Genomic DNA, 21,326 nt, shown 5'->3' on the forward strand with positions numbered 1-21,326 from the left:
TGAGAATGGCCCACATCACAAAATCTCAAAACTGCAGATGCTGGCGTGGATGTGGAGAGAAGGGAACACTTTTACACTGCTGGTGGGACTGCAAACTAGTACAACCTTTCTGGAAGGAAGTATGGAGAAACCTCAAAGCACTCAACCTAGACCTCCCATTCGATCCTGCAATCCCATTACTGGGCATCTACCCAGAAGGAAAAAAATCCTTTTATCATAAGGACACTTGTACTAGACTGTTTATTGCAGCTCAATTTACCATTGCCAAAATGTGGAAACAGCCTAAATGCCCACCAACCCAGGAATGGATTAACAAGCTGTGGTATATGTATACCATGGAATACTATTCAGCCATTAAAAAAAATGGAGACTTTACATCCTTCGTATTAACCTGGATGGAAGTGGAAGACATTATTCTTAGTAAAGCATCACAAGAATGGAGAAGCATGAATCCTATGTACTCAATCTTGATATGAGGACAATTAATGACAATTAAGGTTATGGGGGGGGGAGCAGAAAGAGGGATGGCGGGAGGAGGGTGGGGCCTTAGTGTGTGTCACATTTTATGGGGGAAGACATGATTGCAAGAGGGACTTTACCTAACAATTGCAATCAGTGTAACTGGCTTATTGTACCCTCAATGAATCCCCAACAATAAAAAAAAAATAAAAAAAAAAAGAAAAAAAACTGTTCATATATTTTCAACAAACAATTGTGGATGCTGCCAACCATAAATTAGTACTTCTACATGAAAATATATGTCTGTTTTAGGAACACTAAAAAAAAAAAAAAAAAAAAAAAAAAAAAAAAAATTTAAAAAAAAAGGAAAATCCAAGACAGTCTCCCCATCTCAAGGTCCTTTACTTAGTCATAGCTGCAAAGTGTGTTTTGCCATGTAAGGTGTCATGTTCATAGGCGTCTAGGATTGTGTCTTGGACACCTTTGGGGAACCTTCCATGGGGGATGGCAGTAGGGCTTAGAGCAGACTTGGCACCTTTCTGCTGGGAGCTGAGCTTGAACCAGGGGTCTTCATTCTTATCAAGCCTACCTGTTGACCCTTAATATAAAATTGTGTTTGAAACTTTGAAAATGATTTCCAGTGTGACACACACACACAAAGGAAAGCTCTCAATGACATGGCTGAATGTCCTTAGGTGAGCAGGCTGTGCCAGGAAAGGGAGAGGTCACTGCCTGCTTCCTCCTGCATTGAACACATGACCTTCCTTTCTGGAGCATTATGCTCTAATGAGCTTTGAATTGTCCAATGACCCTGCCGCCCTTCTTTCCACATGTTGTCCACAATGGTTTCCCATGAAATGTGTCATTTCACCTCCACTGGAGCACAGATGTGTGGAGGCCATTACAGATGACCATCTCTCTTTCTCTCTGTAGGACAGTAAGCAGTAGCGTATGCCTCAGAGGCTTCCAAAGAAATGGGGGCAGGGAGCTTTCACAGCCTGAAACATAAATTTAACTCCATGGAACGTTTCCCCTTGGGAGAAATAGTCCTCAGTGGCTTGGGCATGAATGTCAGAGCCTATCAAAAAGTTTGGAAATCATTATATGTGAAAAGAATAAGATTGCTATCCAGTAAAAGAGGACTTTTTTTTTTTTTTGAGACAAAGTCTCACTTTGTGGCTCTTGGTAGAATACTGTGATGTCATAGCTCACAGCAACCTCAAACTCTTGGGCTCAAGAGATCCTCTTGTCTCAGCCTCCTAAGTAGCTGAGACAATAGGTGTCTGCTACAAAGTTGGACTATTTTTGGGGATGGGGTTTAGATCTTGTTCAGGCTGGTCTCGAACTCCTGAGCTCAGGAGATCCACCCATCTCGGCTTCCCAAAGTGCTAGGATTACAGGCATGAGCCACCACTCCTAGCCAAAGAGAACCTATTTTGAGTAGGAATTATAGTTGTGTGTCTTAGGAATCTTATGAATCATCCAGGTAAGGCAAGGCAGGCTCAGCTACAGGTCTCAGGGCCCTGAATATGCTCATGTGTCTATCCCTCATGTCAGTCTGCCAGCAGAGCATCCATTTCATAATCTGGAACAGAGGGGTGTGTGTCTCAGACTTGGCAAGATTTGATTAGCTACCTAAGTAATTAATCAACTGAAAACCATTGGTACAGAAAGAAGGAAAGGATGACAAAGAAAAGTAGAATGGGAAAAATCATTTTAATCTCATTAGCAAATTATGCCTAAGACCAGTAAAAAGTCAAGAAGCCAGGAGAATCTCATGAAAGATGATTAACCTTGTGTATTTTAGGGGTCACTGAAATATGAGCTCATTTACTAGACCTTCTTGATGGTGGAGAGTTTTGTTGCCATAATAAATGGAGTTTTCTTCTTAAGCCTGTACTTTATAAAGTCCCTGGGACTGCTAAATGTAACCCTTGCAGAGAGGGGTTAATATATGACCTTAGGGCTCTTTCCTGAGCAAACAGTTTCCTTTCAAGGATCAAGTGGAAGGATTGTCCCTAGCCAGGAGAGAAGAACATACAGCCTTTGCAAACAGAAAGTGCAAGCTTCTCCTGGAGGCAGGATTTCTTCCTGACAACTGAGATCTAGCCGAAAATACTTCTAGGAAGAGAGGCATGGTTTAGACTGGTTTCTCTATATTTAGGTATAGATTTTGAGGGAACCCAGAAAGTGAATATAACAGCATACAGAAGACACAGACAAAAAAGAAATACAGATCATACCATAGGAAACTTGATTGATTAACTCCTTAGAGAATGGGAGTTCTGATTCCTAAGAGTTAAGAAGAAAATTCTATTTTTGGTTTTACCCTTTTTTTTCCTGAAAGTCTTTCTAAAATGTACTCTGAACTGTAGCCCAAGTAAGTTATAGTGCAATAAAGATAATTGCATCTTTTTCAGTGACTGAGTATCTTGTTTTGGCTTCAAGGTCATCACTATGGACAATCTTCAGTGTTTTGTTCTAAAATATTTGCACTTATAATGTTTTGTGTGTTTGTAAAAGGAGACAGAGAGACAGAAAAAGAGAGAGAGAAAAATAAACTAAGCTGAATCTTCAGATCTATGATTGACCCCAGGATATACTCTGGGAATTGCTTAAACAAGCAAACAAATGAGTCTACGGGATTGCTTTACCTAGTTGATACATTGACTTTATTTCTTTAGGGATTCCAGTGGATCCAGGTTTTATGATACTTTCCAGGCAGCATGGCAGAACGGAAAGGGTCAGACAAGCTAGGCCCCAAGTCTGATCATGCCGTTTTCCACCACTATAACACTGAACAAGTTACTTGGACTTTTTGAATCTAATTTTGCTCATCTGTAAAATGAGAAAGATAAAGTGTACCTATGTCGTTGGGATTGAAGGTAATACAGGTAGACTGTCTTAAACAAAGACTTGCTTAATTCCTGATAGCCATTTTTATTTTTAGCATTGCTGGTAAGAAAAACAAAAATTCAACTTGGACAAAGCAGCTAACTCTGTCTTTTCTCCAAATCGCCTAAGAGAGTGTGAATTTGGGACTGCGAAGGTCATCCAGCACCACTAGTGCCAGGCAAGATAATGGATAAGCCAGGTTTTGGAATTCTGGAAGAAAGCCTGCTTGTGTTTTATTTGGTGAAGTCTTTGTCATAAGTCATGCTCAAAGGCACATTCTGGGAAAAAGCAGCTGGTGGAGAACATGGGAAGTCCTGGCCAGTGACTGCACAGCTAGCTGGTGTAATGAGTGAAACCACCACATGGAATGGGAATAATGAGAATGGCTTTAGTTTTCTCTGCTTCATGGCTCCTAGTAAGCTTTACAAAAGGAAAAACAACTCAGCGCAGTGCAGCCCGTTTAATCCCAATCAAACTTCTGTGTTTTCTGTGTTTTGATATCACCATCCATGCCTGGGCAGCCACATAGTGCTGAAGCCAGCTCCCTTCTGGTGGCACATCTGGCCTAACAGCTGGGTGGTCAAAGAATTTGATGGGTTGGGGGCTAACAAAACATGGGGTGCATTCCTCAGCTGCCTCATTTGCTTGTTTACCATCATCTGGTACATCTGGGCTTGCACGGCATGGGGCAGCCCTTTGAAACTTCTTTAGCTGCTGTCACCTTCCAGCATTCCAGCTGCCTTCACAGGGAGAGAGGGGGATGGGCCAGGCTGGGAGCCTGGCAGGCCCACAGAGGGCCATTTGTTTGGCAAACTGTAGAATTAGTGTTAGCAGACAGTGCATGTCCTGCTGTAATCTAGACTGGGGAAAGAGGAGGGAGAGGAGGTGGGGCTCAGAGGCACACGTGTGGCAGCTCTGGGCTACTTGGCCAAGGTGCTTGGCAGCACAAGGGATGAGCAAGCTGGGTGGCAGTGGGAGGGAGAAGAATGTTTCACACTGTCTTCCACTGAGTTTTCAAAGTTTTCTTGTTTGTTTGTTTGGTTAGTTGGTTAGTTTTGCTTTTGGAGGAGTGTGTTAGCAACTTGATGGTATATATATATGGTGCAGTTATTAAAAGCCTTGGCATTAGAGTCAGAGCTGGACAGACCCCCAGCTCTGTCACATTCTAGCTGCTTGACCTTGGGCAAGTTATTTGCACCCTTCCAGAATGTTAGAAAGGATCAGCTCTAATGAAAATGTGCAGAATCTGTTGCCTTGGCAGAGGAGGATGGCAAAAGAAATAATAAGAAAAGTCCTCACCTTTTAAATGAAGCACAGTGCAACAAGGAGTTTATGCATTAATGCATTAATTGGCAATATTAATGGTTTCCTGGTCTCTCAATAGGGATACTATAGGGTGTTGTGAGATAAGATATGCAAAGCACTTAGCAGAGTGGCTCCTAGTAAGTGCTTAGTGAGTGGTGACTGCTGTATAACAGCCAGGTATGGTGTGAGCTAATGACAGAGCAGCTGAGTCACAGACCCCATAGCTGGGAGGCCAGGGTCTTAGATGTGGTCCTGCCAGGGGCAGTTGTGTGACTTTAGGAAAGTTAAACTCTCTTGCCTCAGTCTCCTCATATGTAAAATGGGCATGATCACCTTGCTTAGCTCCTAGGGGTATTGTGAGAATAACAAGAGCTGGAGATTGAGTTAGATAGACCACTGCCTGGCATGTTGGTGGGTTCTGTGTAAGGGCTGCTATTACTCACCAATCCCCTTCCCCACCTGCAGGGACAGGCATCTCTCCTAGAAATTCTCTTCTGCTGTCATTCCTGGGGAGTTTATTGAGGACAAGGTAGTGCGGAGAAGCTAAATATTTCCTATTAAGTGTCCAGTCCAAATCCAAGTGCAACACCTGTGGGTGTTCTTGTCTACCATGGGCACCCTTGACCAGGAAGGTGATAAGTACAGCTATTCCCATTGTGAGAGTGGTCAGCTTCTCTCCAGGTTACAGAGAAAGTCTATTCCTTCTGCAGGCTAGAAGCCCTGGTATGGTCCATTCCCTCTGCCATTGCTATTTGGTACGAATGTTGACAAAGTGCTTTGGACGTTTAAAAAGTCCCCTTAATACCAAGGCCAAACAGCATCCCTTCCTTCCCCTAGCCCAGAGGGATTTCTGCTAATGCATTGTAATTCTGGCCCATCACCATCTGCTCTGCCCTGCCAGCCAGAGGCCTAGTTGTGAGGTTGGGATCACCCTGGCTCTGCCTTGCTGCCATGCTCCCTTCCAGCATTCTGGGAGGAAGGGGCTTTAATGCAAATGGGTGTGATTTGTGCCCAGAGAGAAGCAGCAAGATGTCAAAAAAGGTCAGTTGTTTTCAAAGGGAGACTGGTGTGGTGGGAAATTTGTGGATTACTTGCCGATGTTAACAGTTTCAAGGCTGAGTGTTAAGAATCGGTGTCAGCGGTTACGATCCAGTCCCCAGAGAAGTCAGTCCCCTGGTTCATCCACCTGTGTGGATGCTTCTGATTGTTCCAGTGCCCATCCGGACTCAGCCCCATGAAGGACAGTTCGGGCTGCTATGACCGCCACATCGGGGTGGACTGTTCCGACGGCTTCAACGGCGGCTGTGAGCAGCTGTGTCTCCAGCAGATGGCCCCCTTCCCTGATGACCCCACCCTGTACAACATCCTCATGTTCTGCGGGTGAGTTGAGCTGCCAGGGAGGGTGCCTGGAGTACCCTTGGCCCAGAACGCGGGTCTTTCAGTGCTAAAACCAGGAAAGTAAATGTAAGTGACTCAAGTCACCCTAGGCCAGCCTTAGGCTCTGAGGACAGAGCACTTATAAAGACTAGTCCAGTTCCTATAGAGGGAAATTGAGCCTCAGGGATTTACCAGCAAGGGAAAATAAACCTCATAGTTTATTTATATCATTACCTGCTTAAGCTAAAATTTTCCAAGTTGTGTTTTGTGGAGCTTTGTTAGGTATTTTGTTACCCCCCTTCCCCCCCACCAAAAAAAAAATTCATAGTCTAAAACTTAGAAAAGATTGTGTAAAACTAATCAATTCTCAGAGAAGTGGGGTAGTCTTTGGAGAAATGGAAACTTATTTAAGTTGTACACCCAAAGCCCCAGCATGTTGTGTAGCTCCCCTCCTCAGGTGTGGTCACCCTGGTGTTGAGAGCCCTTTTCTGTGGATCAGACGTCTCACCCACCTCGTTTCGTTTGTTCTCAGCTCTGTGAGAGAACAGGGCAGGCAATGCCATTCCATTTTACAGGTGTCAAAACTGATGCACAGTGAGGTAAACTGACTCCCTCAAGATTGGGGAGCTGGAGAAAGTGGGAGGATTAGGACTAGAACACGGGCCCCCTCTGATTTTTTTAAAGGCTTTGCATTTCTCTCAAAATTTAGATTTACATTACAGACTGGAATTATATTTAAAAACCTTTTTGTGCTATATTTATAAAGTAAATAAGGATTTAGTCTAGTCTTTTATACGCATGGTTTGCTCATCTATTCTGCCTACGCCTTTCCTTCCCCCGTCCTCTTTCCCTCAGCCTCCCTCTGCCCTCCTGCCTCCCCTGTCTCCTGTCCACAGCTCTGTGTCCCCTCCCCACTCTCCCTCCCGCTTGTCAGGGCTTACTTTATGTCATATACTGTGCTGGTCAGTGAGCTACAAAGATAAATATTATGTAATCCTTGCCCTCAAGGATCTCACAGTCTAATAGGCTTGCAATAAAAATCAATGTTTATAGTAATAAAAGTATGTTGAATTGTTGCTAAAAGCCAGTGCCTGCTGAATAATCACAAAAAGATTATTCAGTGGAGTTGTAATGTTGTTTTATTGCATTTCATTTTATTTTATTTCTTTGTAATTGAACAATTTTCATATTCAGCTTCTTGTAAAATCTCATCTCATAAATGGAAGTTGCTCTAAATGTTAATGTTCTCTATAATGTTATCATTAGGGTTGACTGATCCATTTTAATTGATAGAGGTCAACTCAACCAGTTCCATAAACTTATTGATTTAGTAACCATATATTTGAGCCCCTACTGTGTGCAGAGAGAACCTACTTAGGTGTCAGGCATAGGAGAGACAGAAGGATGCCAGACCTGTTCTCTCCCCTCAAAGTTTATAGTGGGGGACACACAGCCAGGAGAGGAGGAGAGAGGGAGGTGTGGAGGTGTTCAGGATGGACGAAGAGGGAGCTAGCCAACTTTAAAATTCTTTCAAAAAAGTGTATTGTGGCTCAAAGAAGGAGCCACTTCACTATCTTGTCTCAAACCTGGACCTTTGTAGGTCTTGGGTACACTGGGTGCCTGGGAATTAGATAGCACTTTGTGCTTAGCATTAGCCACAATACTATATATAGCCTTCCAAACAGTCCTTGATTTGAAGTTCTTGCATAAAGAGCAAATCACATGCACTTACAATTAAAGAGCTCAACTCACATCTGTTCACATAGATACGCACCGTAAATGGGAAAGCAAGCAGTTAAAGTTGCATGAATGTGGGCCTCATTTGCACCTCTACTGCAACTAATAGCAGTGTCTAACAAGCACTAGCTATATATCAGGCACTGCAGACATTCTTTACATTCAGTATCCCAATCTTAGCAATCCAGTAGAACAGCTAAGTTTTTTCCCCTTTTTACAGTTTTGTAAACTGAAGCTCAGAGATGTTAATCAGCTGGCCTAATGTCACCCAGTAAAGGGCAGAGTCATTGTCATTACGATATTCTCACCACTGAAAAACATGATCATTTTTTCCTCTATATAGGACAGAGATCTTTATCTCATTATAACAATTACTGTAGACAGTAATGAATGATGTGCTTTAATATCATGAACATCTTTAAATTCTAAATCTGGTCTATTTCTAAAGAGAGACTCAAATTCTATCAATATTCTTTTTCAATGACAGTGTTTTCAAAGTAGGTCTTATTTAAGCTAGCAAATGCGTATTCTTCTCATTATAACTACAAATAAAGCTGATCAATGACTGATGAGTAACTGACAACATTAGTAGTATGTTTCCCTTAGAGTTACTGTACAAGTAAAATGGGGGAGATGCGAAGGAGGCCTTGGTGGCTAATGGTGCACGTGGTGCTCACGTGCTGTGAGCCCTGTGGTCTGTTGGGTGCAGGGAGGCTACTCTGTGTGAATGGAGGGGGAGTTATATGGGTCGATCTTGTATTTGGCTACACTCAAACAGAACATAGCCAGGAGATGATAAATCTTTCTAATTTCTTAGTTGACTTGTCCCAGGACCAGATTGGAAAGTTATTAATTTCTTAAGCACAGTGTCATTCCTTTTTCCACCTAATTACCCTACAAACAAATGCAGGGTCTGCCCATATAGATGGTTCTTGAGAAAGGTTCTAGCATATTTTGGATTGAAATATGTTAACTCATTCATGAGCTTACCTTTGGTAAGTCTTATCCCGACCTATTTGGGAAATCATAATTATTATAGGAGCAAGCATTCTGAAGTGCTGAGAGCACTTATCTACAAAGGAAAGGTGAGAGATTTGGTATGATCACGTGATAGAAGGCTTCAGAAACTGAATTATAAAGGGGTCAAAATCCAGTTGGAATATTCCCAATTTTTGGTCAGCCAACATTCTCTGAAAGGTACTTATTTCTTCCTAATTTAGTGGGTTGATTTGCCTGCACAGCTCGCTGATGAAATAACTTCTTGAGTTCTCCCCCATGCTAGGTGCATCGAGGACTATAAGCTTGGTGTGGATGGACGCTCTTGCCAGCTCGTCACAGAGACTTGTCCAGAGGGAGGTGACTGCGAGGAAAGTAGGGAACTTCCCATGAACCAGACCCTCTTTGGGGAGATGTTCTTTGGTTACAACAACCATTCCAAGGAAGTGGCTGCTGGACAGGTGCTGAAAGGAACATTCAGGTGAACTTCATGTGCATAGAATGATTATTCAGGGCTATTGGTGGGTCTGCTCTGAAGAGCTTTACACTCAACATAAAGTTTCATATCTTGAAACTCGATATGATATCCCAAAAGGGGTAGATTACACCCACGGACTTTTCCCTCTATTCCTTCTTCCAGAATCCAAGTACCATGCTTTTGTAGGTGAACAGTAAAATGTAAAATGAGACTTCACCTTGTCCAGGGAGGGACTGCAAGATTTTACATGGAAAGCACGTCAAAGTGCTCAAGTTCTATTTCCCTCTGAGTAGAAGAGTCAATATGTGATTCAGTCTGGAAAGCAGTCCTCAGAGAGCGATGTCAGGATCTCTGAAGGTCCCTGTAACTCTTTTAGGGCATGGTCAAGGTCCTGCATTTTCCAACTACAGAAAAGCTGTTGTTCTTGTTGTTGTTTGTATATATATATATATATATATATACTTCAGCCCAAACAATATATTGCAATAAATTAGATTCAGATGTGAGAATTCAGCTGTCTTTAAGTCTAACATTTTAATAATTTCTGAAAACATGTAAAGTAATGCTACTCCCTCCCATTTGTCATAAAATATGTTAATATTGAATGGATTTCTTTATTGATTGATTTATTGATTTATTTTTTTGAGACAAGAGTCTCAGTTTGTCACCCTGGGTAGAGTCCTATGGCGTCACAGCTCACAGCAGCCTCAAACTCTTGGGCTTAAGTGATTCTCTTGCCTCAGCCTCCCAAGTAGCTGGGACTACAGGTGTTCTCCACAATACCCAGCTATTTTTAGAGATAATATCTTACTCTGGCTCAGGCTGGTCTTGAACCTGTGAGCTCAGGCAATCCACCTGCCTCTGGACTCTGGGAGGCCTGGGATTACAGGTGTAAGCCACCATGCCCAGCCTTTGAATGGACTTATTATTGTTAATTTAAATTGAATTAACACATTTACAAAATTTTTGTTTTAATTTCTGGTACATATTGATAGATATAATTGGGATCTTACTACATCAATAATAAAGCTACTTGGGGCCTTCAGGTAGTTTAAGAGTATTTAGAATATTTAGAGGTGATTTTCTATTTGACACCTATCCCAATGTTATCTTAGGCTATTTGAATATATCTCTTTCACAACCCACTGGAAAATACTTCCAGGAGATCAGGATGATGATGGTGAGGATGATGATATGGACTAGCAGTTGATAGTAACCTGAGCCTCAACTCTTCTGAGCAAACTAATCCTAAATTTCCAAGACGGTTCTTGGAGTCAGTTGATTTTTCTATTACAGACAGAAGACTTTACTAGTATCTTCTCCTGTAACCTCAATATTTCTTTGACAAAGCCAAAAGTCAAGTGTCATAACTAATCTTGCAGTAGCTGTAGCCTACATCACACTCCAGAAATGAGACTGATCTTGTTTCATTATGTCTAGATCTTGTCCAGATCTCTCCTTTGAGAGAGAGAGGGTCGGGGGGTGGGGGGTGTAGACTGAAGTGCGAGAGAGTGAAGAGTTGTCTCTACCCCTTCAGTAAACCTTTTCAGCTGGTTTGTTTCTCACCGACCCCCTGTCTTACTTTTTGACTTGGATACCAAATGGGGTTCAGAGTAAGGGAAACTTTTCAGTCCAGGAAGAATTTTTACACTGTAGGTTAAAATAATAGATTTCTCGTATCAATAAGTGGCGTTCACCTAAACACTCAGAAATGAAAGTCTGCCCCGTTTCTAGGCAAAACAACTTTGCTCGTGGTTTAGACCAGCAACTGCCAGATGGTCTTGTGGTGGCCACTGTCCCCTTGGAGAATCAGTGCCTGGAGGAGATCTCGGAGCCCACCCCCGACCCTGACTTCCTGACTGGTAAGTTGTGCCTTCCTGCCCTCCTTTAACTAGCAAAAAACAGGCAGTTTCCTATGGTTTCATGAGATCAACACTCTTGACCTCACTTATTTTTGTTTCAAAGCCAGTGATTTCCTTGATGCACAATAAAACTGAACACTGACAATAAAATTGCCAATATTATTATATAATCACCCACAAAATGGTAGTAATAGTATCTTTCTTTGTTGTTTACACAGGGTTGCTTTTAACACAAATAACATAATAGATGCTCAGAGTTCTTGGTGGGATTAGAGGAAGTGACCAGGTCATAGAGGCAGAGAGAGAAGCTAGCTTACTACTGTCACCTAAATGTCCATCCTTGCTGTTGGGTTTCCAGTAAACACTTCCAGAGCAGTGTGAGGGAATAGAACAGAAAATGATAGAGTTTTGTCATCACACCACCCTGGGCTTGACTCTCTGCTACTTTCTTGCTGCGTGGCATTAGACAGTGTAGTCTCTTTGGGCTTCCTGGGTCCTCATCAAAAGTTGGGACTAGTGCTGCCTGCCCCACAATGTGGGTTTGAGGCCAGAGCCTTCTTTCTCTGGGCTCATTGTGGAACAAAAATAAGGTTTGATTGAAAGAGGCAATCAAACCTTGTTCGTGCCCTTGTTTGTGCTTCTGAAAACCCCCAGTTAGTAGCCAAAGAAGAAACTACAAGGTGTCCCATGGACTAATGAGAAAAGATAACTGAGACTTGGCATCATTTGCAAGATGCCTAGACGTGAGCTCAAATCCACTGTTTGCTTTATTTCTCCTTACTCCTCCCCCATTCATTCTAAGTTTGCCTTGTTCTACACCTTTCCTTTTTCTTTTCTTTTCTAAAGAATGGATTGAGCTGAGGGTAGGCCTCTTCCAAAATCAAGTTATGTTAATAACCTTCATCTGGACCTGAATGGCATTAAGAAGTAGTTCTGTCTGAGGTAATGTAGCATAGCAATTAGCAGTGTGGGCTCTGGACCCTGGCAGCTTGGCTCAATTTTCAATGGCTGTGTGATCCAAACAAGTTACTTCTCTGTGCCTCACTTTCCTTTACCTGTAAAAATGGGTGTTATGATACTGTCTTCTTCATTGGAATCATATGAGGAATGAATAATATTTGTAAAGTTTTGGAGCAGTTCCTGACACATAGTGAGATCTATGTTTGTTAAATAAATATATATTCTGAGGAAGAAAGAAAATAGTATAAAAACCACAGAATAGTATCTTCTCCTTAGGAAAAGAAAGAGCTAGAGTGAAAACAATTAGATCTATTCCGGACCAGCAACAAAGCTCTTACAAAATACGTTGCCCTGTGGAATACTATATCCCTCATCCCCCTAACACACACATACACACACACCCCTGAAGAAATAAAAATGCAGTCTAGAGAAATGTCCCCAAAGCTCATACATCTCTTGCACCAGGGCATCAGTTTCCCTGTTCCCACATCATTTGCTCAGACATACTTCCCACGTGTGTGAAACACCTGGTAAAGGACGTGTGAGGTGGCGCCTACTGTTAAGGTGCTGCCACACCACTAACAAACCACTTGGCTCCATTCAAAAACCCAGCAGGACATCCGTCTCACACTTTCTGACTTATTCAGTATTTTAACTTAGCATTAAAAAACTTCAGTTACTGGCTTCACTTAGGAGGATCCCCAGAGTAGTTCCAGATGCTGCTTGTAGCTTTTTGGGAGAAGTGGGTGGATGGAGCTGAGAGATATCAGAAAAACACGTGTTTGACTCTACATATTTGAGAATAATAAAGAAATCCAAAATTGATCCTCATCCTCAACAGAAACTTCTTTCTCCCCTGTGCACCTGGAGAATTCTTACTGTAGCTAATAAGGAGGCAAAAGGAATCGAAGGATGTCCAGACTGGCTCCTTCATTTTTCAGGGTCCCGAGGCAGTGAAGTCTAATGCTCCTGAATGTGTAGAAGGATTTCTTCTTGGCCTGGCTACTTTTCTACCTACCCTTTGTTTTTAACCTATTTGGGTTTTTAACCTGTTTTTGTTAAAGAACATGTTTTCCCCAACCTAAGGCAGGGATTAGGCTTGCTATAATACCCCAAATAACCAGAAAAATCAATGAAAGAGATAGCTGACAATTTTTTTTTCCATATTAACTCCATTTCTGACAACATTTTAACTGTTTCATTCCTGAGAGTTATACAGTAAATCTTGTACTAATATACTAATGTAGGTCATAGTCCCCATAAACCTACAAGTTTAGAGGATTTTAGAGCTAAAATGATCTTCAGAATCTTCTGTGTCAGCATTTCCAAGCATGGTTTTTTTGTTTGTTGATTTGTTTAAAAATGAAAAATCAGGGCTCCATTCATAAATGAGTCCCATGTTCAAATGCTTTTGAAAAGACTCTTCATAAGGCCTTCCTCTCAGCAATTTATAACACCTTAGCATTAGAGAAGGTTCCCACAGTAAAGAAATCCCTTTTACCTTATTTAAGCCAGCAATTCCCAACTCCATGTAACTAGAGAATGCATAACACCTATTTCCATCTTGTGGAACTATTAGTTTGAAAAACACTCTGGAAAATACTGATTTATGTATCTTACCTTGCTGATGGCTTCTCTCTTCATCAGAATAACATTTAAGAACTCTGAGCTTCACAGGCCTTTTTGGTGGTAACAGTCATGTGGGAAACCAACCAAATGAGACCAGGAAAAGGCAGTTTATTCAGAGCTTGCTATAGCCATGGACCTTGTGTTTTGGCAGGGACTCCAGGCAGGCAGAGGAGTGGGAAAGCTTTATGGTGACAAAAGAGGAGGCTTCAAGTCTTGTCCATGTTGGAGGCTGTGGAAGTGGGTCCTTGTGTGATTGGTTAGGGTGCGTTTTTACCTTCCTTGGTTGGGCCTAAAAGGAAAGGGGAACAATAACTAGAGAAGTTGTCATTTATTAATCAAGTCCTGTCTTTGGGGGCCAGTTGTTATCAGGGTTATTGTTAGAGACAGTGGTCTGACTTCTTACAAGTGTGACTTGCAAATAATAGATTGGCTTCCTGGGCTGGTTATTGTAGATAATGTGTTAGTTCCTTGAGCTCTGTGGGTCAGAGTTCTGTTTTTCTATGTGGTCTGGCCATTGTCCATTTGTATATTCATTCTTTCAGTTGAGAAGAAGGGAATTCAGACATGGACTAAGGAGGGAGAGTAGGCCCCTGGCTTCATTCATAGCCTTGCAGGTGCTGTCATCATTAAATCTATGTGAAAATGTAAAACACCAGGCTCTTTGGAACTTCTTCAAGTTCATTCAAAAGGAATGGACTCTTGGCTTTAGTATTTGGGGGAAATATATATCCCCCTGACATTTAAAATGACAAGAGAAAGTGAGTTTTCTTTCCTTCTTTTTCCTTCTTTCTTCCTTTCTGTCTTTAAAAATTGCACATGAAGTCTGTTCAGTCATTCTCTCTTCAATCATAGATAGGAAGAAAATAATGTTCTCTCTCAAGAAAACATAGTCAGAGATATGTTGTTTGAAAAAAAGGTTATTCAGCAGAACTGAGTCCCAAAATAATAGTAAAATAAAATAAAAAACTAAACCTGACAGCATGCCGAGAATTACATGACTCAGCTGGAAAACATATACCTTAAAATATTCCTTTCTTTTTAACTAATGGAAATGTTATCTGTAAGTGGGCTCAGAGAAAAACCTTTCCAAAGCATTAACATTTATGTAGCTGTTTCCCTGACTGTGGAGCATAACTGCACCCGGTAGAGTTATTATGCAGCAGTTGGGTAATGAGGTTCAGTTATCTGGCTCATCCTGGGTAGATGGAGGGCACTGTCACCCTTGCCCTCAACCCTGCCTCACATGCATGCTTGTTTCTTGTTTTTTAAATTCAAAGTTATTTTTATTGGGTACATTTTTTTAAAATGTCAGATTAAGATGAGGGTACAAATGTTTAGGTTACAATGTTTGTATTTGTTAGGTAAAGTCCTTGTTGTAGTTGCGTCCTGCACCCTGGAGGTGTGCCACATACACTTACACTGTGCCCATTAGGTGAGAGCACACCGATCCCCCTTCCTCCTTCCCTCTTCCCACTCTCCCAACTTGTGTTTTCCTCTTGGGTGGGCACGTATTTGTTTTTCTACTGGCTTCATATTAGTATTGAGTACATTGGATACTTGCTTTTCCATATTTATGATTCTTTACTAAGAAGAATATGATTCAACTCCATCCAGGTTAAAACAAAAGATGTAAAGTCTCCATCTTTTTTTAAGGCTGAATAGTATTCCATGGTGTACATAGACCACAGCTTGTTAAACCATTCATGGGTTTATGAACACTTAGGTTCTCTCCACATCTTGACAATTGTAAATTGAGCTCTGATAAACAGTCTAGTGCAAATGTCCTCATGCTGGTTTCTTTATTTTATCTTCTCTCTGTTATTCTGGTCTAAAGCCTGGGAAGTTAAAACAAAAGCACTAGTGAACAAATGCCAGAGTTACCCAGTCAGGGGTGAAGAGAGGGGTAAGGAAGAGCAGGAGAATAACATTACTGAGGCCATGGGTGTGCAGGGTGATTTATCTTCTCTCTAAGTACCTTTATGCTCATAATTCCATTTTCTTCTCATGACCAACTTATAAGGTAAAGAGGATGAATACTATTATTTCCATTTCTCAGACGTGAAAATGGAAACTAATAGGTTGCTAATCCAGAGTCACACAGCTGGTGGGAATCCCAGAAATGAAAAGGAAGCAAGAGGTCATCCTCACTAAGCCTCTTACTTTAGAGAAAAGACCAGTTGGAACCAAGCGCTCCCCTAGCCAGGTCGCCAGAGAGGATACTCAGGTTGTAAGAACAAAAAGTTGTGGATATAAAAATGACTGTCATTCTGAAACTGCCTACTGCAGCAACACAGCCAACCTTAGAAATTAGTCCTTATTTCTTGCCTGCTTCTTTTTCCACTAGGAAGTGATTCAACTAAAGAGATCTTTTCCTAATAAGTTGAAAAACCTTTGCTATTTTTTTGTTTATAAATAGGCTTTTTTTTTTTTTTTTTTTTAAGAGTCTCCCTCTGTCACCCTGGGTGGAGTGCCATGGCATCATAGCTCACAGCAACCTCAGACTCTGGAACTCAAGAGATCCTCTTGTCTCAGCCTCCCAAGTAGCTGGGACTACAGTCATGCATCACAATGTCTGGATAGTTTTTTTCAGTTTTTAATAGAGATGGGGTCTCTCTCTTGTCTTGACCTCCTGAGCTCAAGCAATCCACGCCTCGGCCTCCCAGAGTGCTAGGATCACAGGTATAAGCCACTAAGCCAGGCATGTAAATGGTGCTTTTTGAAGTAACAGCAGAGCTGCTGTAACTAGAGAGTACCTGTTATGCTGAATAGTTCTCCATGTTGCACACACTGTGTGCTCTAATGACATGTACCTTTAAGATATGTGAATAAAGTCTTAAACATGTAAAGTTAGGATTTCACTTATAAACTTTTGAAGTGAACGTGGAAGTTAAAAGTACATAGTGGTATGACTGGTGGGTGTCACACAGCTTAATGCCCTGAAAGAAGAACATTTGAACAAGAAGAGTTTGGAAACCTCTTGGTTTCAGGTTAACCTTTGATTGCCTAAGATAAAATTTAAGCAACTGATTCACTAAACACATTTCCTGACCTTTCTTTTTTTTTTTTCTTTTTACCTTACCAATAATTATTCCCATATGATCCACACAGGAATGGAAATTTAGTAATTACTCAGCTAATTTGATCAAGGTTGACAAGCAACTAATTAATCCTACCTACTCTTCATCCAGTTTAGGTATTAAATTAGTTGATTTAGCCTAAAGGAAACATGGGTCAAAATGGCAGGATAATTCACTATGTTGCCAATATATTGCCATTATATTTTATGTACACTTATGTACTCTCTTTCTATAGGGTGTGTGTGTGTGTGTGTATGTAAGTTTACTATATATTGCCCTTACATTTTTATATACAAATGTATACACATACACATATACAAATGTGTACATATATATAACTTACACATATAGCAAACATTAGAAATAGAAATGAAGCTAAAATTGGTTTTCTAAACTTAGCAAGGTGATTTTTTTTATTTCCTATGGCCTAATTATTTTGTTTCTATAGCATTTTATATTTATAGTAATAGTTAGAATTAAAATAGGGTGATATTCTTTGTCTGAGGTGCTCAAGGAAGAACAGCTCATTAATAACATCACTAAGGATGTGTTTATTGAGCGTGACCTTGGACAACTCACTTAGCTTCTCAGATCCTCAGTTTTTCCATTGATAAAAGGGGGCCCATAAGTACCTATCACAACGTCTGGCACACAGATGGCACTGAATATGAGTCCAACCCTGCCCCTTAATTATTTAGCTACCCTGACACTGTCCTTTCTGGTAAAAAAGAAATAAGCATTATCAGCCTCATAGTAATTAAAACTTAAATACCGAACACAAATCAGTTAAATGAGACAGAAAAATCAATGTTATCAGGTATGGTAGCTAAGTCAATTACTGCAACAATTACAGAGAGTAAAAACCTGGTGTATTACAGTAAGCCTGGAGTTTAGTGTAAATTTGTTACAGGGATATTGTGGTAGAATTAGTAAGAACTTCAGTCCTGGCCACAGAAACATCTGGAACCCCATTCTGGCTTCCCTATTATCTTAGGGACCTTATATAAACACCTTCTCTGACAATCAGTTTTCTCATATGTAAAATTCAAATACTAATACCCATTTCACAAGGATCAAATGTTTTAACATTTGTCACGTGCTTAGCAAAAACCTGACATGTGATAAGGGTTCAATAAATGATAGCTGTTGTTGCTGTGACTTCAGAAATTCCCTTCCTCCAGGAGTGCGCAATCATTTCTTACAATGTACATCCCCTAACATAATCACAACATCATCAAGTTGGGTCCTGCTCCCCATTTGGGACAAGTGAACAATCCAGGGCACCAAGCCTGTGTCTCCTCTGTCCCCAGGGATGGTGAACTTCAGCGAAGTGTCTGGATACCCTGTGTTGCAGCACTGGAAGGTCCGCTCTGTGATGTACCACCTCAAACTCAACCAGGTTGCCGTCTCTCAGGGTGAGCACCATCCTCCCCCCTCCCTAGGGATGAGGTTCCTTTCCAAGGGGACAGGTCCCATCATTGAAGATGCAGCCTAAAATGTACCTGCCCATACACTCAGATTCATCTTGGGGGGCATATGGCCAGAAAGGGATCCCTTTATAAGCACAGATTACATTGCAAGTTTTATCTTGGCCTCTAGAAGAAATGGAAGGGTTGAACTAATGAAAGTATCATTTTTCCCAGGAGCTGTCCAGTGTGTAGAGAGGATATGCAGAAGCAAACATTTTGCAAACTGGCAAAATAAAACATTCTAAGTGCAAAGTGTATAATTTAGAGATTCCATGCAATGAAATAAGGGAAAGAGAGAAAGAAGAGGAAGGAGGGGGGAAAGTAGAAAACAGCTTAAGGCTTCTAAAGAGCAAATGAGTGAAACAGACAGAGATTGAGAGAGAAAGATTCAGAGAGATTGAGAGAAATACATCTGGCTATTAAGTTAAGGAGTAGTAAATTCAAAACTTATTAGGGTCTTAGAGTCAGCAAAAGGGTGATGGAGCCTTGGGGCCAACAGGAGGAAGATAAATACTACAGCGCAAACAGAGAGTCACAAAGAGATGTCAGACATATACTCACAAAAGGTAAAGCCTCATACACAGAGAAAGACAATACATTAAGGATATAGACCATTTGCATAGGGCACAAAGGGATTCAGAGCTTTATCTTTCTTAATATGAAAGAGTTCTTGGCAAGAAGGTGTTGGGCCGGTGCAGACCAAAGGAACTAAGCTATTCTTTGTTGTAGGGAAATGTGGCAGTTGCAGCTTTACCGTGCTCACATACTCAGTTTGCACCCAGCACAGATGCTGTGCATATCAGAGATTGACATTTGAGCATCTCAGCTACCATATGCCTTTCAAAGTCACAGAATGGTGTTCTAGACCTCAGCACCAGATTCCACCTTGCCCTGTGAGAACACAGCTGTGGAGAAAGGAGAACTCTGTAACACTGACCAGGTCCAGAAGCTACTAGACTTGGAAATTTATTGCAGGCCATCTCTGAAAGTTTAAGTAATTCTCTTAAATAAAGACAGAAAACCGGAGGAGATCTGGCTGAGGTGGTGGAGGGAAGGCTAATGTCTTCTTTCCTCCGTTTGTCACTTACCAGCCCTTTCATTTTTGATGTTCTGAAATAAAATATAAGCAGTGTATTAGTGGTTTTTCTTACCTTTCTTCTTCCATTGTCTTCCCATTGCTCATTTCTATGCATAAAGGCAATATTCTGTAATCGCCTGGTTTGGTCATGGTTAGAATACATTTTCTGCCGTGACCTTGTACATGCACCCACTCCATGTACGCACAACAGAAGTTTCATGAACCATTGCTGAATCCTCTGATGTGAAATTCTTTCTGCTGGTATTTGTGTTTCTATTTTAGACTATGCTATTTTTTCCCTAAATGCTATTATTTGGACTCACTAAATTGATTTAATGTCATAACCTATGCTTAAAAACAAAAACACTGACCTAGGGGAGCAGTAGAGTAATGGCAATGGTCTGCCTAACTTGCACAAGAGTTAACAACATACCCAACTGGCTTAAGAGATATTCACTTAGGAACTGAAATGTCTGATGTAGCTACATGGAAGCATCCATCTAACAGCTCTAGCCAGCTCTCCAACATCCCTTTGGGCCACACGTCCACATTTGGGCCAGAATTCCTAGGAATCCATATACCCAAGTCGTGAGTCCTGACTCTTACTCCTGGGTGATGTTTCTTCATAGCACTCAGCAATGCTCTCCACTCGCTGGACGGGGCTACGTCTCGTGCAGATTTCGTGGCTCTGTTGGACCAGTTTGGCAACCATTACATCCAGGAAGCTATCTATGGCTTCGAGGAGTCCTGTTCCATCTGGTACCCAAACAAGCAGGTCCAGCGGCGACTCTGGCTGGAATATGAAGACATCAGTAAAGGTGAGTGGTACACTCATCAGCAAACTCTGCACCCCACGTCAGAGGATCAATCCATAGGATCAAAACTTAACGGGTCTATGGAGACAATTAATTCAGATTTCCCCCTCATTGTTCTGTGCCCATCCTTAAAATTTCTGAGGTTTGTTGGATAAACCTAAATCTCAAAATGAAGGTGTATGGGGGAATTTTAGATGCAGGATGGTGGAGTCAAAACTGTATGATTACTGTGTTATCATACAGAGGACACAGAGAGAGTCCTCCAGAGATTCCACTACCTCATGAGGACAAGTAGTGGATTGCTCTTAGGGAGCAGGAAGGAAAGAAGAGCATATGCCAGTGTCCCCCACCACCTCCTTCCTGCACCAGCCCCACCCTGCACTGCCTGGTGTCCCTCTTTGGAAGCTAAGGATACAGTAAACCCCTACTCACTCCATCCTACCCCATGTGTTATTCTCATGTTTCCTGCGATTTGTGTTATGAGGAAATCTCCATTTGGCCCAAGCATTTCTGTAGGTCAGGATAATAGGCTCACAGATAAAAATCCCATCTGCTGTCTTGATAGCGAGTTAACATTTCAGTCCAAGTAAGTATAGGAAATTGGAATTCTTCAAACCATCTCAATTGGACTTCTGGTATGGTGGGAGTACTGGCCGGTGTATACGTAGACTGATCAACCAAGATGCTTTAGAATTGCCATTCATGGAATTTCTTCTGAGCGAATTCACATGACATTCAGATGAGGCCACACTGTGGATATGGGACTTGTGAAATGGCAAGTGAGGAATGAGCATGATGGAATCTCAAAAAATAAGGCATCTTAAGACTCAGTGACCCAAGAAGGGTCCTTCTGAGACAAGGGACCTCTGCTGTCAGCAGGGCTGCCTTGGGGCAAATGTGACCCTGTGGCTGAGGTGCTCTTGGCTCTCTGAAGCTCCATACAGATTCCTTTTCTGCCTCACTCAAGAGGTAGCAGAGCCATGCTAGCCCCTGAGGCTGAACATGCTCTCCTGAAGAAGCAAAAGTTGTGTGTGTCTGGGCCAGAGATGCTGCAGTCACCCTTCACGTCCTGATTCTTCAGAGCTCAAAGACACAACCATGGGCTTCTAGTATCTCTCCAGACTTAAGGATCTTAAACATTGTTCTGATTCCAATTTGCCAAGAGAGCAGTGGGATTTCAGCAAATGTA

General features: G+C 41.6%; 1 protein-coding gene across 3 annotated transcripts in view; it reads left to right on the forward strand.

Moving 5' to 3' along the window:
* ASTN1 (astrotactin 1) overlaps positions 1-21,326 on the forward strand; it is a 335,437-nt gene that overhangs the window by 223,423 nt on the left and 90,688 nt on the right. For all 3 annotated transcript variants that reach the window (XM_053607621.1, XM_053607622.1, XM_053607623.1), the window contains exons 12-16: positions 5,873-6,039; positions 9,056-9,250; positions 10,982-11,109; positions 18,086-18,190; positions 19,952-20,140. In XM_053607621.1, the coding sequence (XP_053463596.1) occupies positions 5,873-6,039; positions 9,056-9,250; positions 10,982-11,109; positions 18,086-18,190; positions 19,952-20,140 (784 nt within the window). The remainder of the gene's footprint in view (positions 1-5,872; positions 6,040-9,055; positions 9,251-10,981; positions 11,110-18,085; positions 18,191-19,951; positions 20,141-21,326) is intronic.

Source organism: Nycticebus coucang, chromosome 10, assembly GCF_027406575.1.
Source record: "Nycticebus coucang isolate mNycCou1 chromosome 10, mNycCou1.pri, whole genome shotgun sequence".
Taxonomy (NCBI): domain Eukaryota; kingdom Metazoa; phylum Chordata; class Mammalia; order Primates; family Lorisidae; genus Nycticebus; species Nycticebus coucang.